General features: G+C 42.4%; 1 protein-coding gene across 1 annotated transcript in view; it reads right to left on the bottom strand.

Moving 5' to 3' along the window:
- LOC117727702 (transmembrane channel-like protein 3) overlaps window positions 1-27,738 on the bottom strand; it is a 48,184-nt gene that overhangs the window by 5,682 nt on the left and 14,764 nt on the right. The window contains exons 7-17 of the mRNA XM_034528133.1: window positions 27,453-27,595; window positions 19,533-19,680; window positions 19,260-19,303; window positions 17,861-18,008; window positions 15,491-15,600; window positions 15,306-15,384; window positions 13,283-13,540; window positions 11,572-11,700; window positions 9,313-9,380; window positions 8,833-8,961; window positions 50-160 (exon numbers count right to left, since the gene is read on the bottom strand). Coding sequence (XP_034384024.1) covers window positions 50-160; window positions 8,833-8,961; window positions 9,313-9,380; window positions 11,572-11,700; window positions 13,283-13,540; window positions 15,306-15,384; window positions 15,491-15,600; window positions 17,861-18,008; window positions 19,260-19,303; window positions 19,533-19,680; window positions 27,453-27,595 — 1,367 coding nt within the window. The remainder of the gene's footprint in view (window positions 1-49; window positions 161-8,832; window positions 8,962-9,312; window positions 9,381-11,571; window positions 11,701-13,282; window positions 13,541-15,305; window positions 15,385-15,490; window positions 15,601-17,860; window positions 18,009-19,259; window positions 19,304-19,532; window positions 19,681-27,452; window positions 27,596-27,738) is intronic.

Genomic DNA, 27,738 nt, shown 5'->3' with positions numbered 1-27,738 from the left:
CAGCAGTTCAACAACACACATCTTTTGGCACTATGAACTATGTTTTTACCTGAATGGTCCACAGTGCTGTGAAGGTCTGTATCTCACAATGGCAAAGACGGTGGGCAGCATACACAGAAACAGCATGAAAAGCAGCATAGCCAAGTAGAAATTGTTTGATCTGAACAAAATAAGCAAAGTAAACACAACATTGGTGTATGAACATGTTCACATTACTATTGTTTTCAGGCCTCTTCTCTACTGTTGCTTTTACAGCAATCTGTCGAACAATTCAGCAAAAAGACTTTTCTTGTGTTTACATCAAATAGTCAAATTAAAATGTTTTTTCAAAATTACAGCAAAGCTTTAAAAGTGCGGAACATTTTTTCTTCTTGGAACAGACATACATTAACAGATTTTAAAGCCAAAGCATCTGTGCTCACTAGAACTGTGCAGCTTTTCATTCTTGTACAGACCATCCACACATTGCCAGACAGTAGAAATGCCTCCACTTCCTTTAACAGCCAGTGAGTGTGAATCCATGAAAAGAACACAAGCTTTTAACGTGTTATAGCGACTATCCTGACCAGCATTCCACCTGCCACAATAACCTATACTATCATCTGTGGTCCATTTGATGTAGGAGGCTACACATTTAATCAGATATAAATACACAGGCATAATGGCTCCTGGTGGTGGCACACTATGTGTTCAAATGACCACTTAAACAATACCAATGGAAAGTCAATTAGGATCCTTTGGTGAGGTGGTCCAAATCAAAGTCTATGAGACAATGGGGTCCGAGTGGACATAGGGGTCAAACACAGGACAGAGACCTGTATGTATGTCCCAGTGACCTGTATGTATGTCCCAGTGTAACCAGACTTTACTTACTCTAAATGAGTTAAAGTTATCTAACAAGCATACTAATTTTAACTCAATCCATGATGTTGTCTTTACTTAACCCAACGCTAAATTGTTTCAGTGGTGGCGATATGTAATTTGAACATAATGCACTATTAAGACGTCGCAGTCATTTGACAAATTCCTGTGAGATCACGACTTTTGAACTGGACGGAGCCAAATTAGCTGTTTCCCAATGCTTCCAATCTTCATGCTAAGCTTGACTAATTACGTCCTCGCTCCAGCTCTTTGTTTAACTCACAAAAGTTTTCGCAAAATTGCTGTTCATGTTAAACATTTTCTGAATTAAGCTTCAAGAAACACTTACAAAACTATCCCTGTGAATAAAAACCTGTTGCTGTATGTTTTGACGTGCATGGCGACACAATTCATTGTTTACACAGTAATATACTGCCATGACAGGTGTTGTTTCTACAGTATTCAGCTTTGATAATACATTAGCACCTGTGGAGAACAACTGACAAACACGTCTTCCATTGTAGTTCCTGCATTTCTTGTTTGAGGCGCACGCTTAGTACAACACCTTATTTACTAACTGTTTAAATGTGTGTGTGTGTGTGTGTTTTTGTTTGTGTGTGTGTGTGTGTGTGTTTTTGTTTGTTGGTGTGTATGTGGGTTTTTGTTTGTGTGTGTGTGTGTGTGTGTGTTTTTATTTGTTGGTGTGTGTGTGTGTTTTTGTTTGTTGGTGTGTAGGTGGGTTTTTGTTTGTGTGTGTGTTTTTGTTTGTGTGTGTGTGTGCGTGTTTTTTATTTGTTGGTGTGTGTTTGTGTTTTTGTTTGTTGGTGTGTATGTGGGTTTTTGTTTGTGTGTGTGTGTGTGTGTGTGTTTTTGTTTGTGTGTGTGTGTGTTTTTATTTGTTGGTGTGTGTGTGTGTTTTTGTTTGTTGGTGTGTATGTGGGTTTTTGTTTGTGTGTGTGTGTGTTTTTGTTTGTGTGTGTGTGTTTTTATTTGTTGGTGTGTGTGTGTGTTTTTGTTTGTTGGTGTGTATGTGGGTTTTTGTTTGTGTGTGTGTGTGTTTTTGTTTGTTGGTGTGTATGTGTGTTTTTGTTTGTTGGTGTGTATGTGGGTTTTTGTTTGTGTGTGTGTGTGTTTTTGTTTGTTGGTGTGTATGTGGGTTTTTGTTTGTGTGTGTGTGTGTGTTTTTGTTTGTGTGTGTGTGTGTGTGTTTTTATTTGTTGGTGTGTGTGTGTGTTTTTGTTTGTTGGTGTGTACGTGGGTTTTTGTTTGTGTGTGTGTGTGTGTGTTTTTGTTTGTGTGTGTGTTTTTATTTGTTGGTGTGTGTGTGTGTTTTTGTTTGTTGGTGTGTATGTGGGTTTTTGTTTGTGTGTGTGTGTGTGTGTGTGTTTTTATTTGTTGGTGTGTATGTGGATTTTTATTTGTTGGTGTGTATGTGGATTTTTGTTTGTTGGTGTGTATGTGTGGCTGCTCGGATTTTCCAAAACATCTGGGGGTGACTGATAAGGACTGAAGGAGGCCATGACAGCCTTGTTACATACATCCAGAGTGCCTTAGGCCTGTGTGTGTGAGTGTGTGCGTGTGTCTTTGTGTGTGAGTACTGTAGGAGTACACAATGATTTGTCACCACCCCTGCTGAGCTGGAAAATGAAACCATCCATCCATCCATTTTCACCCGCTTATCCAGGGTCGGGTCGCGGTGGCAGCAGGTTCAGCAGGCCGACCCAGGCTTCCCTCTCACCCGCAGCACTTTCCAGCTCATTCTGGGGGATCCCGAGGCGTTCCAAGGCCAGCCGGGAGATATAATCCCTCCAGCGTGTCCTCGGTCTTCCCCGGGGCCTCCTACCAGTTGGACGTGCCCGGAAAACCTCTAATGGGAGGCGTCCAGGAGGCATCCTGACTAGAAGCCCGAACCACCTCAGCTGACTCCTTTCGACACGAAGGAGCAGCGACTCGACTCCAAGCTCCCCCCTGATGTCCGAGCTCCTTACCCTATCTCTAAGGCTGAGCCCGGCCACCCTACGGAGGAAGCTCATTTCGGCCGCTTGTATCCGAGATCTCGTTCTTTCGGTCACGACCCAGAGTTTGTGACCATAGGTGAGGGTTGGAACGTAGACCGACCAGTAAATGGAGAGCTTTGCCTTCCGGCTCAGCTCCCTCTTCACTAAGACGGACCGGTACAGCGCCTGTTTTACTGCTGCAGCCGCACCGATCCGCCTATCGATCTCCCGCTCCAGCTTACCCTCACTCGTGAACAAGACCCCGAGATACTTGAACTCCTTCGCTTGGGGTAGGCAGTTTGCCCCCACCTGGAGGGAGCAATCCGCCGGTTTCCGGCAGAGCACCATGGCCTCAGATTTGGAGGTGCTAACTCTCATCCCTGCCGCTTTGCACTCGGCTGCAAAACGCCCCAGTGAATGCTGGAGGTCACGGTCCGAGGAGGCAAACAGGACCACATCATCCGCAAACAGCAGAGAGGCGATCCCGAGACTCCCGAACCGGATCCTCTCCGCCCCCTGGCTGCGCCTAGATATCCTGTCCATGAAGGTCACGAACAGGACCGGTGATAAAGGGCAGCCCTGGCGGAGGCCAACACCCACCGGGAACGTGTCTGACTTACTACCGAGGAGACGAACACAGCTCCTACTGCAGGCGTACAGAGACCGGATGGCCCGTGCCAACGGGTCCGGCACCCCATACTCCCGCAGCACCCCCCACAAAACCCCCCAGGGACCCGGTCGAAAGCCTTCTCCAGGTCTACAAAGCACATGTAAACTGGTTGGGCAAACTCCCAGGACCCCTCCAGTAATCTTGCGAGGGTAAAGAGCTGGTCCACTGTTCCACGACCGGGACGGAATCCGCACTGTTCGTCTTGAATCTGAGGTTCGACAAGCGGTCGGAGCCTCCTCTCCAGCACCCTGGCATAAGCTTTTCCTGGGAGGCTGAGCAGTGTGATACCACGATAGTTCGAGCACACTCTCCGGTCCCCCTTCTTGAAGATGGGAACCACCACCCCGGTCTGCCAGTCCATGGGCACTGTTCCCGACCCCCATGCAACACTGAAAAGGCGTGTCAACCAAGACAGCCCAACAATGTCCAGCGCTTTCAGCATCTCAGGGCGGATCGCATCCACCCCTGGCGCCTTGCCACCAAGGAGCTTTTTGACTACCTTAGCGACCTCTGCCAGGGATATGGGTGAATCCACCCCAAAGTCTTCCGGCGCTGCCCCCTCTCCGTGGGACATGTTGGCCGGGTTTAGGAGTTCCTCAAAGTGCTCTTTCCACCGCCCGACGATGTCCCCAGTCCGGGTCAGCAGTTCCCCCCCCTGCTGAGAACAGCCTGGGGTAGACCCTGCTTTCCCTTCCTGAGCCGTCGGATGGTTTGCCAGAACTTCCTTGAGGCCAACCGAAAGTCCTTCTCCATGGCCTCCCCGAACTCCTCCCATGCCCGAGTTTTAGCCTCCGCGACCATCGTCGCTGCAGCCCTTCTGGCCCGCCGGTACCCGTCAGCTGCTTCAGGAGACCCCTGGGCCAGCCAGGCCCGAAAGGCCTCCTTCTTCAGTTTGACGGCTTCCCTCACCCCCGGTGTCCACCACCGGGTTCTCGGGTTGCCGCCACGACAGGCACCAATGACCTTCCGGCCACAGCCCAGAGCAGCCGCGTCCACAATAGAGGCTTTGAACAAGGTCCACTCGGATTCCATGTCCCCAGCCTCCCTCGGGATTTGTGAGAAGTTCTTCCGGAGGTGGGAGTTGAAGACCTCCCGCACAGGATCCTCTGCCAGACGTTCCCAGTTCACCCTCACTACACGTTTGGGCTTGCCAGGTCTTTCTAGCCGAGTCCCCCGCCATCTGATCCAACTCACCACCAGGTGGTGATCAGTTGACAGCTCTGCTCCTCTCTTCACCCGAGTGTCCAAGACATACGGCCGCAGATCAGATGATACGATTACAAAGTCGATCATTGATCTCCGGCCTAAGGTGTTCTGGTACCAGGTACACTTATGAGCCACCTTATGTTCGAACATGGTGTTTGTTATGGACAAACTGTGGCTAGCACAGAAGTCCAACAACAAAACACCATTCGGGTTCAGATCGGGCAAGCCGTTCCTCCCAATCACGCCCCGCCAGGTTTCTCTGTCATTGCCCACGTGAGCGTTGAAGTCTCCCAGGAGAACTATGGAGTCGGCAGGTGGCGCCCTTTCCAGGACCCCTCCCACCGACTCCAAGAAGGCCGGATACTCCGAAATGCTGTTCGGTACATAAGCACAAACAACAGTCAGAGCCTTACTCCCCGCAACCCGTAGGCGCAGGGAGGCGACCCTCTCGTTCCCCGGGGAAAACTCCAACACAGCGGCGCTCAGCCGGGGGCTCGTGAGTATCCCCACTCCCGCCCGTCGCCTCTCACCCTGGGCAACTCCAGAAAAGGACAAAGTCCAACCCTTCTCCAGGAGCTTGGTTCCAGAGCCCATGCTGTGCGTGGAGGTGAGCCCAACTATATCTAGCTGGTACCGCTCCACCTCCTGCACCAGCTCCGGCGGAAAATGAAACCATTAGTGATAATTAATAATGAGAAAAGTGTGCTGATCAATGTGTGAAATTCCTCAGAGGGTCCCGTCTCCCAACTCCGCCTTGTAGCAGTATATGCATAGTACACTCGCCTCTCTCTCTCTGACACACATGCACACACTCACACAATTAGAGCAGGGTTATCCTTCAGAGGATCAGCTCCACTAGCCCATGTGGATGTGTCCTTGGGCAAGACACTTAACCCCAAAACTGCTCCCGCAGGCTGTTCCCGCAGTGTGTGAATGGGTATCAATAAGCAGATAGTCCTGATGGCACCTTGCATGGCAGCTCCTCTCATCAGTATAAGAATGGGTGTGACTGATGACATGTAGTGTTAAAGAGCTTTGAGTGTTGCTGTTCTTAAACCATTTGGAGTACATGGTTTTGGTCTCTTTTGAAAGGTAACACTGAAGTTTTTCAGAATCACTGCAAGTGCTACTGACATTGAGTAATATAAGTTTGGACACACTGAAGTAGAAGGTTTTTATTTCCACCTGAATATTTCTTTGCAAACAGATAAACATAGCTGAAACTTATGAGCCTGGGAAACACAATGGGACCACAGCATGAAGCCTTAGACCAAGTGCAAATGTGATAACAATACCACAAAAAAATAATATTTCACACGTGTTTTTCTATAAGAGTATGTGGAGCCGTTTTCCAAAAAAGGCAATTTGGAGACGCCAAGGGACCCTTGGTAACCATGGTCACATACCTAGGCTAAAAGGGCTTCGAGCCTTAAACACTTTGCTCTAGTGGAAGGTGACACTGAGAGGTACAATCCAGATTCACTATCAGTATTGCTGACACAGAGTAACTGAAGCATAAACTATTTATTGTATTGACACACGGGAGCATACGGGAGTTGACCGCAGACGTTCGTGTTTACGCAACCACTTTCTTGTTGTGGCTTTAAATCTTCCCCCTGAAGCAGCATATTGTCATTTCATTGGCTGTATGAAGCGCCGGTCATCAGAACAATCGGTTGCAATTGGCTCGGTCTGTACGCGAAAGAAGAGGGGCAGGCACTTTCCTTCAACGCGGACTCTCGTTGGCTATTGTAAGCTGGACGGGCCAGTTCCTATTGGGTAATTTGAAATGATGTGTAGTGGGGAACGCTCCCCAGAGAAGGAAGTGTAGGGTTTTGAACGCGGCCCTCAGGCTGGCTCCTCCCCTAATCAGCACCAGTATATAAAAGGCACCTGTTGTCATGGCCTCACTCCCTTTTTAATCTCTGTTTATCATTTGTTGGTTCACCTGCATTTTGCCAGTTTTGATGTTTTTGCCTCCATTTTGCATGGTTTGGCCGTTGTAAAATTACTCTTCATGTTTTGGCTTTTAGTTGTTTGTTTTGATTGTTTTCGTTGATTCCTTTTTATTTTCTCTGGACAAATATTGGTAAAGAACCTGTGTGTTCTAAAACTATATTTTAGAGTCGTCAAACTTATATTTCCTAGGGTGTAAGTCCCCAAGGGATGTTGTTTGCTTTTAATTTCACGTTTAAATGCCAATTTGGGGTATAGTGTCTTGCCCAAGGAGTCATCGACATGGACTAGAGGAGCCAGGGTTCAAACTTGCCAAGCCAATTGGAAGACGAGCCACTCTATCTGTGAACCACAGTTGGCCCTGCCCCTTCCAGCAAGCCACACCATTCCCGCTCCAGTCTCTACAGCCATTCCCACACCTAGCCCTTTGCCTTTGAAGCAATGAATCCTTCTTTTGATCTTCAACTACTGAGTCTGTGTTGCAAAAACCAAACAGTTATGAGCATGAAGTTATAGTGTTCCAAGAAAAATGTAAATATCCCAAAAGCTGCGATATATTGCCCATTGATGAAATCCCTGTTGTGGAGCTGAAAAAATGTTTCTACCCTGTTTACTATGATATTGTGTAAAGAGACATGTGATATTACAACCTTGTTCTCAAAGTATCCCAACTCCACCAAAAAAGTTATTTGTGGCATTAACTTCCTTTTGGATGAGATTACATTCAGGAGTTTGCCATGTATACATTGTGACAGATTCATCATAACACTGAGCAAGAAATGAATTCACTTTTTCTATTAATCTGGTAAACCCATCTAGAAATAATCCAATGATCCAGGACACAAACAAAATAGACACAGAAATAATAGACACAAACATTCCATAATAAACATAGACAAGGCCATAATAAACACAATCAAAATAAACACGGACACAAAAGACACAGACGGAATAAACACAGACACAATAGACACATACATAATAATCACAGACATAATAAACACAGACATAATAATCACAGACATAATAAACACAGACATATTAGACACAGACACAATACATACATAATAGACAGACATAATAAACACAGACTTATTAATCAGACACATAATAAACACAGACATAATAAACAGACACCAAAGACACATACGGAATATACACAGACATAATATACACAGACATAATAAACACAGACATAATAATCACAGACATAATAAACACAGACATAATAAACAGACACATAAGACACAGACGAAATGTACAGACATAATAAACACAGACATATTAGACACAATAGACACAGACATAATACATAAATAATAGAGATGGACATAATAATCAGAGACTTAATAATCAGACAAAATAAACACACACATAATAGACACAGACATAATAATAAGACATAATAGACAGAAATAACTGACAGATATAATAAATCATATAAATTCCTTTAGTTATGGCTATTTAAAAGGTGCTCAATATGGAATTAAGTTCATATTGCCTTCACACCCCTCAACATGGAGATGGCTTAGCTGGTGGCTAGAAGCTACCAATGCTAAAAGTGCTAACAGTGCTGACAAAGCTAACAGTGTTTATCTGAGGGTGAACTGCCTCCATCAGAGGGGGAACACCAGGTCAGTTGTTGCAGGCCATGGGTCAACTCATGGCCCAGAGACCTTTAACCTTTAAATAATCTGCTGCCAGGCCAACAGTTGGATCAGTGTTATACTGCTTGACTTCAGTCCCATAACCAATGACTATATTATCCTATCTAAGAGGCTCAGTATGTAAACAAATGGGAATTAGTTTGACATGGTTGTTCTCAGATAATCAGCTGTTTCTGTTGGCAGATTCCCCATTAGTTAAGACTAATTCTAAGTTCTGTATGTATGCTTTATTATCTGCTAAGCTTATCATTGCAGATGCACATGCAGTTTGATATTAGTATTAATTGAATGTCAGTGTGGTGACATCAACACATTTGAATTTTCAATATGGTATTCTTGATATCGGCAAAGATAAATGACACACAAAGATAAATAAACAGCATATTAACAGCACCTAAATACGTACAAGCACAAACGTGTGTGTGTGTGTGTGTGTGTGTGTGTGTTTGTGTGCGTGTATTCGTGGGTGTCAGACCTGGAGGCTCGAAACACCTGCTGATGGGGGACATTACAGGTGAGGACGGCCCAGCTCCTCAGATACATAAGACCAATCAGCTTCAACACATTGAAGGCTGGAAGACAGGGAGAAAAGAACGCTCCCATCCTGGACGAATGACAGAGAAGAGTCAGTGACACACACACAGACACTGGGGTCACATATAACACACATTACATCCTGTGGCTCCTAGTTTCGCTTCATTATGTTCATTGCTGCGAGGCGACATTTCTGAAATGAGTTGAGGAAATACAGTGGAGCCAGACACAGGGGTGGAATGGAGAGGTCATAGAGGGCCACATCCCTTTAAACAGGGTCATGGAGACGAGTCAGCACCAGCCAGACTATTACCTCTGAATTACATCTTCTATTACACACACAGTGAAGGCCAAGGAGAGTGGAAAGAGATATCCATATTTCCTTTTCTTTCAAATAATTTTGATAAATTTTCGGACTTACCAGATCATTCCTTGGTTATAAATCAGATGCAAAACATTCTCTGCTATTTTGAATTCTCCATATTCAGGCTGAGAAAAGAGAGAAAAATCATTGTGGTTTTCTTCCTTTCAGTTTTTCAACCATAGAGTCCTTAAATTATGCATTCAATGTTAAATGAAGGTTAGTTGTTTTGTGATTATGCCAATATGTTTACACTGTCACTATGTTTAATGTCAATACTTTGTGCCAATAAGAATTATATTTAAAGTCACCCTCCACTCAAACATGTGTTTTACTTATTGTTAAGTAACAGTTTGATACTAGAAAGCTGTTTTCAATTCATCTGCTTTGTGCTCACCTTAAATCTCAACATGTTCTCACTCCCAACTCGTCAAGTCCTGACGCTTGTTCAGTGGCTCTAGGTCCCATTTTAGTGTCAGTTTCCACTCATTAGTGGTGTTGTCTTACAATAAACTTCCAATGAAGGTTTCCTCAGGTTACTGTAGGCAACCAGAGTAGGCCTCGGAAAGGATTGTGGTTAGGGTTAAAACAAGTACGTAAAATAAGGTTGGCCTGTGTTTGTTACACAGCTGGTGTAAGTTAGGTATGATAGTTACGTAACAAAACAAAGGGTGAAATAGAACAAAGTGAATTGTTCTTAAGTGGCATACAAATAATTCAAAAGAATTGGTTGAATTCAAAAATTCCTGAGTGTTCCAGTTGTTCGAGTCATGAAGTCTTAATCTAATTTAGATATTCTAAATACCTCCACTGGAGAGAAACCCACATGTAACTCTAATTAGATCAAGACAAACTTAGTCCACAATTATTTTCTGTTCACCATATGGTAACAGTTTTAATTTAATGTTTAAAACTTAAAACTTGTCTGGACAGCTGGGGCGAAACATGTGCACGTCGGCTGTAAAAAGGATCTTTCTGCAGATAGAGGTCCCGAGTATCATCCTCTGTGGAGTACCATCCCCTAATGTAGGCATGGTAATATCTCTCTATACCACTTCTTTTATTATGTATGGAACACCTCTTTATTTCTACTGTGATGACACATAGTTTGCAACTGTATTAGTCATATTTCTAATAGTTACCTTATCAAGTCATTTAGTTGCAAAAACAAAATCAAGTTGCTCCCTGTGAACAAAGAAGTTTATTTAAAAAAAAAGTAAAACATAATTGATGTCCATGTGTCTGAACTCTCTCCAGCTGAATGCAGACAAAACTGAGACAATAGGCTCTTTCCCAGCAGCCATTTTGACATGTCATTGTAGGGTGAACACTTGTGTAGTTAATAATGTTAATCATAGCACTGTTCCATTTGGTTCCTCTAGTATGCCAGAAAAAAGAATGTAAAGTGTGTCTATGAATGGCTTAAAACCAAAATACATCCCCAATGTCTTCTACCATATGAACCCTCTCCGTCCCTCAGGTCATCAGAGGGTCCATGTTAAACATGGAGAAGCACTTCCTGTGCACCACACAGCTGGAGCAAACATCCGGAGGCTATTAGACTTGCACCGACTTTAATCACCTTTAAACCCAGGTTAAAAAATGTCACAGCACTGCTTCTGAATGAAGCTTAAATATTCATTATGAACCATCTTGCCCTCCTATCCTATCATTTGCCATTAGGGGTCTCTCAATCAAAACAATTACAAAAGATGTATTTTCATGATGTCACGAAGTAGGGAGTTGTTTTCTTTATTGTTAGAACGTTTTGTAGCCAAGCGTTATCGGTTGTGTCTATACTTGTGAAGATCCCAGTTTTGTAAATATTTGATGCAGAAGGAAATGCATTCAACACATTTGTTAGCGCTCAGGGATACACACAGCATGGTTAAGTGAGTGACATAAGAGATAAACAGAAACTTTGAAAAGTCCACAAGGTACCTTGGAAGGAATAGTTTGATATTTTTGGGGAATGTACTTGATCACTTATGGTAGAGAGGGTGAGCAGATCAATACCTCTCTCTTATCTGTCCATTAAATACAAGGCTACAGACAGAAAAGTGTTGCCTTAGAAACAGGGGAACGGGTCGCCAGGCTCGGTTCAAAGGTAACTACATTAGCCAACCAATTCCTCTAGAGCCCATTTTGATAGCTCAGTCCATATAAAAAGTAAAAGAATTACAATTCTGGAGTTATATGTTGGACTATTTGTTGGCTACAAGTAGTAATGTCCTGCCGGAAGTCGTCACTGATTGTCAGTAATTGGTCAAAGCATTTTAAAATTGTATAACACAAAAACTCACATTGTGTACAACTTACAAACTTGCTTTCTAAATCCCAGCAGCAGCAGTCACTCAGGTAGCGAACCACCAAACCTCTGATGAAGTCAATGAGCAGGATGCTGGCCACCGTGAAGATCATGTCAATGATGGACAGCTTCAGCATCTCCTGGAGACACACAGTGTGTACATCGTGTAAATATATATGTAATATGTGCAGTTCAATAGATTTTCCACCACTCAACCAGGCTAAAACCTGCTCAGTAGTATTGTCTTTTGCTGTTTGTTTAAGCACAGCCATGACTTGCATGAGGAGATGTTATAAAAACACAAAGAGAATACAATATCCATCCATCCATCCATTTTCAATACCGCTTATCCTCATTAGGGTCGCGTGGGCGCTGGAGCCTATCCCAGCTGACATAAGGCGAAGGCAGGGGACACCCTGGACAGGCCGCCAGTCCATCGAGGGCAGAGAATACAATAATACAATAATAATAAAAGCAATTCAAGTAGAAGTAAAATAAATGAATAAATAATCAAAAAAAAGTTTTTCTGGGATTCCGATGATGTAGCCAGCGAATATCAGAGCATTGACTTCTTCCTTTGTGCACAGGTCATTGTTTACAGTCTGGAGTTTAGAGATGATATTTACAACTGGATTGTTTAACAAGGAGCCAATTAGCCAACTAATAAAAAGCTCAATCGTGGTCGGTGGGATCCCAGATTGGATTTTGCCCACCACAAATTTTGTCTCGTTGACTCTGCATTCAAAGGTAGATATCTGTTCATAGAGATTGAATTAAGATGAGCATATACAAATATCATAATCAAAAATATATTTGGCAATTATCTTGTATGTACTTTACAAAGAGAATGACATATAGAGTAATAATGCTTATTAGTGTGTAAAGCAACAGTCCGAGAAAGCCTTCATGTACTGTATTTATGTTTAGTATGTTGCAATCTGCCACTTTAGTCCAGACTGAGATGTCTTCAAAACTTATGGATGGATTTAATTTATTTGAAAGGCATGAATGTCCTGATCGGAATGAATTGTAATAACTTCCTGACAACACATCTACCCCTGCTGCTCTCTCCTCGGCCTTCTCCTTCAGCCACACACCCAGACCCTCTGGTCAGGGTGGTGGCACAGATCTACTCATCTCACCCAAATGGAGTTTTTTCTCTCTACCCGCTTCCATTATTTACCCCACTGTCTTTTGAATTTCATGATGTGACTGTTACTCATCCAGTTTAACTAATCAATGTTGTTCTCTACCGTCCACCTGGTTCCTTGGGAGACTTCTTGGAAGAATTAGATGTCCTCCTATCCAACTTCCTAGAAAACAGCCCCCCGCTCATCCTTCTGGGTGACAGAGAAGTCATGTGACCTGCTACTCTTCCTGTCTTCCTTTGCTCTCTCTCTCAGTCCTTCCCCTCCTACTCACAAAGCTGCCAACCACCGTGACTATATATTCACCAGAAACTGCTCTACATCTAACCTCACTGTAACTCCACTTCATGTCTCTGACCACTTCTTCATCTTGTACTCTCTCCCACTCTTTGGAACTGACAACCCTCCCACAATGGACTCTGCACCTGTCCGTCGCAACATCCGCACCCTCTCTCCCTCTCACCCTCTCACCCTCTCACCCTCCTCTCTGCCCTCTGTTCTGTCAACCCTTCCTTCAACTGACTCTCACTCACTTATGTATAAATAAGAGTGTAGTGTATAGCGATCAGATTACCTGTCCAACGTAGGTCTCCCAGCATGGGTCCTGCTGAGAGCGGGTGTTCTTCTCAAACAGAGATGTCTGGTTGGAGAAGGACCCTGGGCTGCTTGTGCTGGTGTTTCTAACATTCAGCAGCGTGGCAATGGTTGTTATGGTACTGTGGCGAGGCTCAGAGATCTCAGAAACCAGGGTGGAGAGGCTGTCTACCTCAGGCTGAGAGATGGTGGCCAGGAAGGAGCTGGGGTCAGACCAGTTACCTGGACTCACTGGGACCTGGAAGAGAAAAATAGTAGGATCCATTACCAGTTAAATGCTATTTCAGACTAATATGGGCAACTATGTGACAGCTATTTAGTGGCGTAAAAGTACTAGCACAACAATATTCATTTCAAGAGAGAGGTAAGAAAATACACATATTAATGTTATGTCTTGACGAACAACAGTCTGGCACCGACACTGCTGGGCAGTGACTCTGCTACTAGTAAATATTATATATGGTGGGTGGAGGAGGAATAAAGTTGTCTCACAGCTAGAGGAAAGAAGCTGTTCTGAAGTCTGGTGGTTCGGCAGCCGATGCCTTTACAGACGGCAGCAGGGTGAACAGACTGTGGCTGGGTGAGTTTTGTTTTTGAATATCCTTTTAGTTCTACAGAGGCTCCACCAACATCACTGATGCTCAGTAGACAGGTACCAATGATGTCATGTTTTTAATCACCCGCTGAAGAGCCCTCCTGTCCTGAGCTGTACACATCCCATGTCTATTTTGCAGTCCGGATGCTTTCTATTGCTCGGCTGTAAAAATTCATGTTTATAGACATTTATTTTATTACCAGGATGTGATGACCATGTCAGCTTGCTTATGATGCTAATTTCTTGGAGCATCCTTACGTAGACACTGGCTAAGAGTAAATGAAGATGGTACACAGCAAGGAATGATGCAGCTGCAGTTCTAAACCTCTACCAATTCATAGCACAATATATGAACATTATCTCTGCGAAGGTTGACTTTGGTAAAGTGAAGCAGAAAAAAATGTGAGAGTTTTTAGTAAAGACAATTTTGGCGAGGTCTTTAAAATGTTAATTTTGGCACAATGGCACATTTCTATTTTATCATGTGCCAAACTAGATATATCACTAATGGTGTTCAATACATCCCAATACAGCAGTAACATACACGATCCAAACAAACTAAGGTGCTAAACGGTTAAACTCATCTGTGTATTGGCAGCTATAGACTATAATTGATTGTAGTTTATTACTACTGCACTTTGGCATGACCTTTTCCTCTAGGACAGCAGTGTTAGCCAATCAGAATCAGCAAAGTGCAGTTCTCTGTCAAACGCTCGCTTCGATTCGCTGATATAGAAAGTTCCCCCACATGGAAAATCTGACAGAAACGACCAAGGAAAATGACCAAGGAAAATGACCAAGGAATGCCTTTCTGCCCATAACAGGAAGTACGGCAACGTGTTGCCGTACTTATATACTTGATATACCGAGATAAATGAGGACATCGGCTGTGTTGGTTGATATATCGCTGCTACTTTTTTGGAGAGGGAATTTATGGATATCTTGTGAATATGTGTATGAACAGATAAGCCCTCATAACACACTTAGAAAACAACTCCTTCTGGGTATATAAATATGCTTTTGTGATACAACATTTTGAAGCCTTTACCACAGACTGCGAAGCATGCAGTTGTTGTGAATTCTTCCCTTGCAAGCAATAAACAAAGACAAAGACAACTCTGATTCCAAAAGGGGTTTTATCCATTTTCATTATTTCTGTTCAAGTTCGGCTTGCTTTCCTGATAACATAAGAAATGTTCCATAACAAGCATAATAAGCAGGCTTATATATTACTGTAGGTTCAGCTGTTTAATTTGGTGTGCAACACCTTTATATTCGTTGGGGATTAGTGCATTGTTTATCCCGGTTTATGCCAAGCTTATTCCCTAACTCCTATTTAGTGGGCTCTCAGGCTTAAAAGAAATGATGGCTATGAACATAGGAAATGTTCTATATTTTCTATACTCACAGCAGAGCTCATACTGTTGACCTTATCAAGGAGGGCAATAATGAGGCTGTAGAGATTCCCCAGGTACAAAACAAGCACTCTGTAAACACATACACATATGACCAATGTTAGTGTGCCGTACGACCTGGGATGTGCAATGTGTAATTATTGGTGCATTCGGCAGCATTAATGTAGTGGTGGAGTACCTGGCCAACTGGAAACGCAGCGAAGTTCGTGGGTGGTACATCTCCAGTTGAGACACCAGCTCAAAGGCAGACGGAGCAATCATGGTGATGAGAGAAACCACCACACTAACCTGGAGAGAGGAAGAACATGAAAGCCACTGACATGGAGACGGTATTATATTTCACCTTAAAATTAATGATACATTATGCAGATAGACACTTTTCTCTTCCTCGCCTGCATCCGCAGAGAAGTGAAATGTGGCTTAGTCCTGTAGGAAAAAAACATTGACAAATGTTTGATCCAGGCACTTCATCTAAATTGCAGTGAACTTATTAACACTATTTAACTCCCATCCATCCATCCATTTTCAATACCGCTTATCCTCATTAGGGTCGCGGGGGCGCTGGAGCCTATCCCAGCTGACATAGGGCGAAGGCAGGGGACACCCTGGACAGGCCGCCAGTCCATCGAGGGCACATATTTATTGTAATTATTTTAAGTGGAGATAGCAATATTTCTACGGATAACTAATGTGTGAGGCTGAATTTGTGAGAGAATATAAATATTTTGATTTGTTTGAATGGATATTTCACTTTACGTAATTATCATAACACTTTAATTAAATGAAACAGAACACATTATAATCTCATTAAGTGTAAAACAATTAAAAAACAAATCCAAATTATTCCAAACTTAATTGCAAAAACACTTTTTTAGCCAGAGTCCTTTTTGTCCAAATGAGAGTTATACAATATGAGTTTCCCTCGTACGATCAGGATATTCTGTTCCTCCCTTTTCGGTATGTTTGACATCACCATGAAGAACTCTTCAGACTTACAGTGTAAACGCCTAATTCACCATGTAGCTTTGCATTTGGCAAATTCTTGACGACTTTGATGCTGAGACCAACCCCTCCTTCTGCTACCGGCAGTACCTGCTAAGGAGTGAATCCTTCACATTTGTCACACCTGTATGTCAAGTTGAGTTTTTGTCCTGTCTCCTCGTTTGTTTTGTGACTTCCTGTTTTATTTTGGAAATTAACTCTCCTCTCGTTTCAGGTTCCGTGCCCTTCCTCTTGTGTCACCAGTCTGATTGTCTTCCCCGATTCCTGATTGTGTCCACCTGTTTCCCCACTTCCCTCATGTGTCCTTATAGTCGGTGTCTCCCCTTGTCCTGGTCCAGTGTGTCTGATCCTTCGTCCTCCACACACGCCTTGTCATGGTCATGTCCAGGTCACAGTATTGTCTAGGCCGAACCTAGTTGTAGATAATTATTTTCTCCTTCCCTCGTTGAGAGAGGGTTTTTGCAGGCTCCCGTTTTGTTGAGCATTTTCCCGTTCATCCCTCTTCGGAGGAGTTATTTGTTTCCAGGATTTTTCCCTGTGAGTTTTTGTTAAAAATAAATAACTGTTAGTTAAACCTCTACTCTGCGTCCGAGTCCTCCTCCAAAGTTCCCGCTCCGTGACAACATTTGTGTTAACTTCACTCTTCATATTCTGTGTTTCTTGAGCACAAATCTAAAGAACCCAACAAGAAAACGATGAGTGACTGTATCAATAAAATGTCAACCATACACATCCTTATGTGCTGGTCGCATTTAGCTCTAAAAGTGTGAGAATGTGTTGTGTTTCTACAGTATCATATTCTACCACCAACTAAGTCGTTGCAATAGTATTGTCAATGGAATAGCTTTGGGGCTTTGTTGAGACTAAATATTCAATGATTAAACAGAATATACATAACAATTAAGTTTGTTAGTTGCAACGGTTCTCTAAATTTGAACATCAGGTGATTAAATTGGACGTGTCAGAAGTGGATTTTTTGCCATCATGGTTACAATACATGACTTATAAACTATATATTTTCATGCAGAGCTGAACACGAATCTGCAATAGCCTTGAAAGGCAAGTGAGAGAAAATTAATTCTGGTGATCCATTTTCTAAGTTTAATTAACAAATGTACAAAGACTTACTGTCCTTGTAAAAAATGTTAGAACACTACGTGCTTGTTCTTCATTTCAGCCACAAGAGGCTGAAGAGCACTTCCACCTTCTGAATAGGACTCAAAGCATTCATGTTTTATTTCAGGTGAGCTTTAATTTACATATCCGTGTGTTTAGAGGGATTGGAAAAAATTATCACAGCAACACAAATTGCAATTGCATCAGACTTGGATCATCAGCATTTGTTCCTCACTTGCCTCTCAGGACCTCCGCGCTGATCTGACAAACTGACCATGGATTCATTTGGCTGATAGAACAGCAGCCTCTCTGAAGGGAAGGACATGATGAGCTGGACTGGATCAGTCTCGGCTCTCCACTTTCATTGATTCCTTGTAACAGTATTGTATGTTGAATAATCTAATCAAACTAATGATGTCTGTTCTGCTACCTCATTCTTCTCCCAAAGCGTCAGCTCCGGCTTCTCCTGCTCTAGCTTCTGAGAACGCTCCACCACAAAGTAGATGATGTAGATGCTGCCAGCCAGAGACAGGAGCACCAGGATGTTGGCTAAGATACGCAGACTGATCAGAACTGCCCTGAAGAAACACACAAATACACAGGAATACATTGATGGCTGGAAGTGCTCAGGTCTCATGTCCCAAAATTCTGGAACGTTATATATATAACTTTTTGAAAGAAAAACTGTCTGTCTGTCTGTTTGTCTGTCTACAAATAAACATGCCTTGCCTTGATAAACACACACACAGCTTAATGATGTAAGTTCCCTTTACGAACAGACTCTTTTTCACTCCTCAAGTGAAAACAAGTAGACAGCTAACTAAAAGCTGAATGGGCCGGTGGGACCGCTCGGTGTGTCCTTCCCCTGTGGTAAGAATGTATTTCATTCCTGCTTTCAGATGTTGACTTCAAGAAAAGAGTGATAGAGAGGAATTATTATTATTATTATAATATGATGCTGGATAGTTTCATGAATAATAGTACATCATATTTGAATTGTTATATTTTATGAATCAAATCTGAATCAGCAGCGTAACCAGTAACATTTGTCTGTCAGGTAACTGTGGTAATGCAATGTTTTCCTCCGCAGTAAGCAGTATACAGATGAGTTACATATTTTTGAAGAGATTTGGGGTCTTTTTAATAAGTGTTTTCAGCCTACTAAGAGTTAAAATAGTAACACAATTCAATACTTTTTAAACATCACAAAAATCTAAAGCTGCTGGACCAGGTCGTTACCTTTCCTAACAGTAAAGTCTGCTCCTGTTGTTTTTTCCTGTATTGTTTCTGACTGTGAATAGCAGTCAGACGTGTGGTGTGTGATGGAACTATGTCATGTCAGGTGTGCTGCTGAGGACCAGAAGAAGCTCAGTGCTGAGTGTGAAGTTGTTTGTATAAGCAATTCTCCAGAAAGCTTTAAGCCGCAAAAGCACCCAAACAAAATGCAGCTGGTTCTGTACGGGCATGTTTTCAACCTCCACTGCACTAATAATGTTCTTAAAATCACAGGTTACAAATGTCAGAGTAGAGGATGACAACTAATGTGATAGCTGAGGTAGACATACAGGACATTCTAATATGTTCTGTCTCTCCAGTCATGTCCTTTTTGTGATTTACTGTCAGTTTCTTATAATGAATCCAGGATGGATGGAAGACATTAGTAGTGATTTCACACAGGGTGCTGTAAATGAACTGGGTTTGAAAATTATTCAAAGGGTGGAAAAGCCCAGAGAAGGAAGAAGAAGAAGAAGAAGAAGAAGAAGAAGAAGAAGAAGAAGAAGAAGAAGAAGAAGACATGCAAAAACAAGAAACAAATAACAGACACCTACAGACTAGTATCCTTCTTCTTTTCCTGCTCCTCAACGATGGCTTCCTGTGCAGAGAAACATTTGATAATATGTTGTGATGACCCCTGTTGTTATTATTTTAAGGTCACATTGAAGTCACAATTTCTGATTCATAGTGTTCTATGCATGAGAAGTGTTGTGAGATAAATCAACTGAAATACAAGAAGAGGACAGGGTTGTCATTGCTTGGGCGTATGTGATTGTAACTGGATATGTACAATCTGAGTGTGCAGTGTGTCCAAGTGTGCATCTGACCCTGATGTTGTTGACAATGGCAGCTCCTTTGCTCTCTGCAGCCTCTGGGTTTCCTATCAGGTAATCCCAAGCACAGAAAACTCTCCAGCAGAACGTGAAGTTCTCATCAGAGGCGCTGGCCAGGCTCAGACGAGAGTTCTTGGCCATTCTGCAGGAGTTTATCCAGAGCATGTTATCCAACCATACAATACATTGTCAACGCTATCATTTTAGGTCGCTGATGCTAGTATGAATGATCAGTCATTCCAGTCCAACACTTTGGTTCACTGTGAGATTCTTGACAAATTTACATTCATAAATTTAAATGTACGTTTACATAAATACTTTGATATTTCTGATTCCTAAAAAAAATTGGTGGTTTTATGAACCCCTTACTTTACTACTGACAACTTCACTATTTTTAACCTGCACCCTATTTTCCACAATTAACGAACATTGCTGCCACTAGCAGACACTATGAGGAGCGTTAGAATGTTAAGGCGTGGCCACACCAACAGGTGGTGGTGTTAAAAGCTAGTGCTTGGTGCTTTGTGTCTTGTTGACTTCTTGCAGGGTAGGCCGTTCTTGTTTACTCTTAGTTAAACCTACAAAAAGGAATGCACTACAATCCGTATATAACCCACGTTATCTTGAGCCGGGGCGTGCAGGGCTGCTTCTGAGGAGGTCACGTGGTAGAAAGAGCAGCAAGGTCTGTGGAGGTCGGAGGTCGGGGTGGATGGATATTGAGCTTTTTGTCTATCTTTATTCAAGAGCGTGTTTTTGTTATTTGAGAGCATGACTTGTTGATTTCACTTCTGATTTTGTAAAGCTGTCCAGCTTCAGCTCTTCTCCTCACACTCTGGCTGCTCGTGAAATATCTGCACTCAGATTTCTCATATGCTTTTGGATTCTTTTCCACATCCAACAGAATGTCCGCTTTAGTGTTGATCAATGGAATGATGCCTGTCTCATTGCGGATGTGTTCACTTTTCTTCTTAGGCTGTCCCTGATGGGCAGTTAACGGGGCTCTCCGTGGCATTAGTATGTGCTTGTATGTACCCTTGCTTTCTTTGCAATTTTTTATATAAAATGATAGTATATTAACACCTGTACTTTTTCTGTTAAGTTATAATAAATACACCAGCTACTATTACTGGAAGCACATTTGTTATATTTTGCTGTACACCAGGGGTGTCCAAACTTTTAGCAAAGAGGGCCAAATTTGATAAAGTGAAGATGCCCGGGGGCCAATAGTTCCTTCTGACATTTTTTTAACCACAAAAGTTACATGAAAATACACATTGTTTTTCAATCAACAATTTTCATTGTCACAATTACCTTTATTTTTCAGATGACAATGTAACCAAATATAAGCCACTAGACGTGAACAACTCTAAAACACAATTCTGCCTTTCATTCAGTGAGATAACATTGAACAAACTGTATAGAATACCATCTGCTGGTGAATGATAGAGTGAAGTTTGATAGCGTTACCTGCTTCTTCGCTGACTTTATTGCAGATCAATGTGGACAATCCACTTCGCTCACCAGCCATGGCAGGCGCACTATCGGTAATGATCCCAGAAACTTTACTCCACGGTAGTTTCATATCATCAACAGCTTCACAAACAGAAACGAATAAATCTGTTCCTCTGGTTTGCCCTTTAAGGCTTTTGAGGTCAAGGAGCTCCTCTGTCACGTTCATGTTGTCATCAACTCCTCTTAAAAAAATAAGTAGTTGTGCAGTGTCAGATGCATCGGTGCTTTCATCGCAGGCTAATGAGAAATAATCAAAAGCCCCTCTCCTGTCCCCCAGTTGTCTCTGAATATCTGACGATATGTCCTCAACTCTCAGTGCCACAGTGTTGCGTGCCAGGCAAACATTCATAAATTCTTGCTTCTTCTCGGGGCAAATGTTCTCCACCATTTTCATGACACAGTCTTTGATGAACGCACCTTCAGTAAAAGGTTTGCTATGTTTAGCTATTAACATGGCCACTTCGTAGCTGGCTTTTGTTATGTTTTCCTTTGACTCAGAGGCCCGCGTCAAGAATCGCTGTTGTGATGCCAGAGCAGCTTGGACTTGCTTCACTTTTTCAGCGCGGTCACTCCGTTAGCTTGTCGTACGTTGTAGCATGTTTAGTCTCGTAGTGTCTCTTTACGTTGAAATCCTTAAACAAGGCAACCGCCTCATTACAAATTAGACAAACACAATTGCCTCGATTTTCAGTGAAGAAGTATTGTAATTCCCACCGCTCCTGAAAGCTGCGGCCCTCACTGTCAACTTTTCTCTTTTTTAATTGCGGTCGCCATGGCAGAAATGATTCAAGAAGTTTTTGCAGCACTGATGCAGAGCCAGATAGCATTAGAACGGTGCTGCTACCGTGTGGTGAAAGAAGAAATTACATCTAAATATGATTTATTTATTCTGACAGAGCTAGCGAGCCATAACTAACACATTATAAGACCGAAGCTGCGGGCCGTATGAAATCTGACCGCGGGCCGGACTTTGGACATGCCTGCTGTACACTAACAAGGATATTGCCAATCAACTGCGTCTTGTTCAAAGCTGCACATATAGAGAGCAGGCCATCAGCATTTTAATGCTAGCTAAGACTGCATAGTTAAACATAGCTCTGTAGTGCCTTCCTTATGTTTTTGTGAGTGAAGGTCTGGGTGCCGTGGTATATAACGTTATTCCATCCACCCAATTTCAACCGCTTAGTCAGAAGGCTGACCAAAGCTTCCCTCTCATTCGCTAACTCATTCTGGGGGATCCCGAGGCGTTCCCAGGCGAGCTGGGAGATATAATCCCTCCAGAGTGTCCTGGATCCCCTCCCAGTTGGACGTGCCTGGAAAACCTCTAATGGGAGGCGTCCAGGAGGCATCCAAATTAGATGCCCGAACCACCTCAGCTCACTCCTTTCGACAGTATAATATAACGTTATTGTCAGTGATATTACCTGTTGACTATAGTGGTAGCATAATGCCAGTGGTGTATAGTAACAAAGTAGAGATACTTCGTTACTGTAAGTCGTTTTTTTGGATATCTGTACTTTACTTTACTATTTATATTTCTGTTTACGTTCACTTTTACTTCACTACATTTTGCAAAGAAAACTGATACTTTGAATCTGATACATTTCCCCTGAAACCTTCGTTACTCGCTACAAAATCAAATCTATCTTTAGAAAAAAAATTAATCATGAGACCAACATCGGGGACTGTCGTGGAACACAGACTCCAGGCAAGTAGGTTTGGTGAATCAGTGGTCCTAGTTTGAAGTTAAATCGTTGGTTAATCACGTTATTGCGCAATTGCAAACAAGTGCTCTCAAAGCCGCGTTCTTTTTATTCCCAGTGATGTCCAGGATGCTAACTTAGCTAGCGAGCGACTAGCGACATGAGTAGATGACTGATTTCATGATGGAAGCAGAAATGGAAGCACCTGCTACTCCCGCAACAAACAACGGTGGTGACGAAGACCAACACCGGATTGGAGTATATCTTTGGCGGGGTAGGGAGACATGTGTCTGATTTTCTAATTTAGCTATAACGTTACATGGTGTATGTTAGGCTAACGTTCGCTAGCTATCATAAATCAAATGAGATATTAGTGTTGTAGGCAGATCGCTAGCGAGTTATTGAGCTGAGGAAGTGTTGACAGTTGTGAGATTGTTGATTTCAGTCATCTTAGCTATAATCATTGCAGCACTAGTTGGCTAATGTTAGCTAACTTAACGTTAGCTAGCCACCACACCAAAGGATTGACAGGAGCCGCGAGAGCTGCGTAAACTGTGCGGAAGCTGTCTGTGAAGCCGAACACACCTCTACCTGCCTCAGGACTAGTCTCTTTACTAGTGCTTATAGTTAGGGCTGAATCAGGTTTGCCCTGGTCCAGCCCCTTGATATGCTGCTATAGGCTTATGGGCTGCTGGGGGGATGTTTTAGGATACAATGAGCTCCTATCTCCTCTTCTCTCTCTCCTTATGGATGAATTTACATCTCTCCATTACACCTTATTAACTCTACTTCCTCCCCGGAGTCTTTGCGACTTCACGTCTCATAGGGTCCATTGGACTTGGCGGTGTCTGAAGCTGGTCCTGGGTCCTGGGCCAGATCTCACTGGTCTGGCCTCTTTGGCCTGTCATGGCCCTGCTGATAAACTCAATTAAATTGAGCCCAAAAAGTTATTTTGGAGATGAACAGGACATATTTCAGTTTCAAGTAATGACTGGGTTGTTACTGTCAGTGCTGCTTTAGTATTGATCATGTTTTGATATTTGATGATCAGATTTAGTTATGATGGTAGCAGTTGCTCAATTGCAGATTCAGCTTGAGCAAAACCTTTGCCTCTTGTGTTCAAATCAGGCCCAGAGGAGTTTACAAGGCAGGTGTCCTCAAAACACTGACCTGATGCATCAATTTAATATTTTTTGCTGAACACAATATTGTGCATTTGCCCTCTACATCCTCTAGTTGGAATGAGCATACTTATAAACGCACTGTTACAACTCCTTAGTGCCATATTGCTTTTCGGAGAATTATGTTCATAGTAGATGCAAAAGTATACTTATGTACAATATATTATGTTGAACATTGTTGTTCCTGGATGGATCACAGCTCCTTGTCCTTGGTCATCGTGGCCACAGCACTAATAAAAAAATAACTTCAGAATTCTCAAAATTCTGACCTTTTGTTTTTTTATTAACAACATTTACTTGTAATTTAAAGTATATTTAATATCAGAAAAAACTACAATAAATACTTTAATACTTTTACTCAAGTAGTATTCTCATAGGAGACTTTACATTTTACTGGAGTCATTTTCCAGTTAGGTATCTTTACTTTTACTCAAGTATTGCTTTTGGGTACTTTATATACCACTGCATAATGCTAAGGTTATCATTAGATAGAACTAGATACAACAGCATAATTCCTGTTTTATTTTGATACTTACCTGCTGTCTCTCGTTTCAGAGTCTTCACTTCCTGCCCATGTCTTTTTCCCGTCTGTGTGATTACCTACCTCGCCTTGATTGACCTCACAACCCTTGAGTAAGTCTTTGTGCCCCCCTTTGTCTGTACTCCTCGTGCGTAGTGTTTAAGCTGTTTTTAAGTTTTTGAACACCTAGTGATTTTGTACTTTTGACTTATCCTGACATGTGAAGCAAAGGGTATTTACTACTGATCTGTCTCCTGAGCTTTTGAGTCCTTTTGCCCGTGGTTTTAGTATTGACTGCCCAAAATAGACTCACCGGAGTCAGATTCTGAACACTGCAGGCTCAAAGAAGACACATTCACTCTATATACTTTATACATACGTATATACACTGTATATACTTTTCTTTTTTTTCTCTTTATTATTTAATTTTCTTAAATTTAATATGTCCTGCTTTGCTATTTTATTGTATAGTATATATTGTAACCTTGCTTGCTGGTGCTACAAATACATTTGATAAGTGTATATATATATATATATATATATATATATATATATATATATATATTCACCAGCAGGAGGAGGGCCTTACCAGACTCTTCCAGTTACTGCACTAGGAGAGTCTCTGACGACGCAATCGAGTTTAGCAATCTTGCAGCTGAGAGTTACTGGAATTATTCTGCCAGGTTTGACGCCATTTTCCATGCTTTGTCTCACTCTTTAAAGGAACAGTAGCTATCCTTTAATTACCAGCAGACTTGGATTCCCTAATCTCTTTAACCATCAAGACACAGATAAGATATTATTGGAGAGAGGTAGAGATCCAGGTCCTATGCCCAACTGACATGTCTCCCGAGTTTGCTTTTGAGTTGCTTTGCCCGTTGCTTCAGTACTGCTACGTTTTGGAGTGGCTCCACTCCCCACAGGCATAATCAGAAGTTCACTAGCATGCATACCTTTGACACAAACTCTAACCATGCTGGCACCACTATTTGTTCCCCTCTGGCACATTGACAGAAGGCCGATGTAGCTGTTGTAGAACAAGAAAAAAGTTTTGGTGGTGCACTGGTTTATATACAGTATAAATATACTTTTATTCCAAAAGTGGTAAAGAAAGCAATACAATAAAGTCTTAAAGGGCGGAAGTGAATGAACCAGGTCAAAGAGTAACCGTCAGGGATGCTCTAGGAATACAAACTGGCAGGGATAATTTCATAATTTCAACACGACACCTGCCGTGGCATTCTATAGGTTGGGGAATTTTGACAGGGTTGTTGCCAAACGGCCTGCTACAGTTTTGCCGATGTAAAAGTGTCAAGGCAGTGCACCCGGTTCTTCCCTGCTTGTGTGGTATGGATGTGGTTCAGACCTGGTCTCCTCCCGGCTTACTCCTAAATCCGACTCACCTCACTTGCCTAATCAATCCAGCTACCTTCCATCAACTCATCATTCAGCAGTATACAGTATCTACCCTGGCATCCATCCACTCTTCACCAGATCTTGTTACAACCTTAGTGGTATTAGGCTTGTTCTCGGCCGCTTAGTTTAAGATTCTTGTTCAGAGTTTATCCAAGTGTCTTCCCTTGTTCTTCCTGTGCCTGCAGTTTGGATCATCCTCCTGGTTCCCCAGTCTGCCTGCTCTACCGGGTCCTGCCCGGTTTCCATGCTCGCCCTCCTGTTCTCGGAATCCCCGCTGTTCCCTATCCGGTTTTCCCTTTGTGTCCTCCCAGAAATAAAAACCTTTAAACTCACGCACTCTGGTCTGTGTCTGCATCTGAGTCTGCCACCAGACCCCATAACAGAAAGTGTCTTAAAACTAGCATTTAACTAGCATTTTATCAATTGACCAGCAGGAGCCTGCTCTTTCAGTTGCAAAAAGACGCCCTTTTCTCTTGATTGATCCCTCAGTAAACATTGTAAACATGAGTTTATGGTCTCAATCTCTAGTTTCAAGTCTTCTTCAGTACAGCATGATGTTCATTTTGTAAATTATGTTTCCTTTAAGAGTAAAATAGACCGTAAAAAGGAGCATTCTTTAGGACAACTTATAGTGATCAACAGGTTGCTGCCACCAACAGTCTCTCCTCTGCATTCCAAATGTGGTAATTTCCCATCATTGGTTTCAAGAAAACCAACATGGCATTGGTCGTAATCCAAGATGGCGACGAAAAACTCAAGACTTTGAAATTGGAGTCCAGAAACCAATGAGTGATTTAAGATGACCAGTCTATGGTTCTTGCACATACAAATCCAAGAGCAAATGTCCAAGAGCACACAGAAGCATCAGATTGTAAGAAGAAGGGATGAAGCTGGAGAACAGAAAATATCTGCAAACAACAGTATATCTGCGTGCAAGTATGAGGATACAGGTTGAAACAGGGGCTATTTGTGTGTGAGGACCAGGTTTTAAGGGAATGAATTACAAAATCTGAATGTGAAATCAATGAGTCATGCTCTAAAATTGAAAAGAAAACACATTCTTGAATGAAGATAGGAAGACAACTATGGATGAACAGGTTTTACCAATGAGACCCCTGCAAATAAACCTATTTAAACACAAACCATAACCTTTTCCCCAAGTAGTTTTGTTGCCTAAACAGGTTTGATTGATTGTGTTGTTAAACATTCGTAGGAGAACGAATTGAAAATAATCAAAATAACTGTTCGTTAGATAGGAACTGGGCAAGATGATGGACAAGCTAACCTCCAACACAGAGTCAGTTAGGAACAGGCTAGTTCTAGATAGTCTCAAGAGATGGAACAGGCTCCTCGGTTTCAGACTCTCCAACTGTCCGTCTCTTCAAAAATCTGCACTGTTTAGATGGCTTGCTGTCAACAGCACATACATTCTGTTGTCAACAGCACATACATTCATACATGATTTGTATGAATTTGCAACTCAACTTTGCAGTGCTAAATGCTGGTGTGACAGGCCATTTCTATCATCAACTCATTATTGTTTCAGTATTAAGTCAGTATGAGTAAAGAGCATAATTATTACTTTCTTAAAAGGATGATGAAACTGTAGGCAAAGACAGCCATCCCAACCAGGAAGTAGGCGAGGGGCAACCGGTAGCCTGCACTGCCAATTTTCCTCAGCCTGCCATAGTAACCATAGAATAATACAGAGTACTGCAGATAGCCCTGTGGAGATCAAACACACACACACACACACACACACACACACACACACACACATACAATACACAACACATCACAAAACAACAAGATTGTACAGCACATCTAAATCTAAAGTATACAACTTCATCTGGAGTATGAAGTCAATG

This window comes from Cyclopterus lumpus, chromosome 3 (genome assembly GCF_009769545.1).
Source record: "Cyclopterus lumpus isolate fCycLum1 chromosome 3, fCycLum1.pri, whole genome shotgun sequence".
Lineage (NCBI taxonomy): Eukaryota > Metazoa > Chordata > Actinopteri > Perciformes > Cyclopteridae > Cyclopterus > Cyclopterus lumpus.
This window is presented reverse-complemented; position numbering and strand designations above follow the sequence as displayed.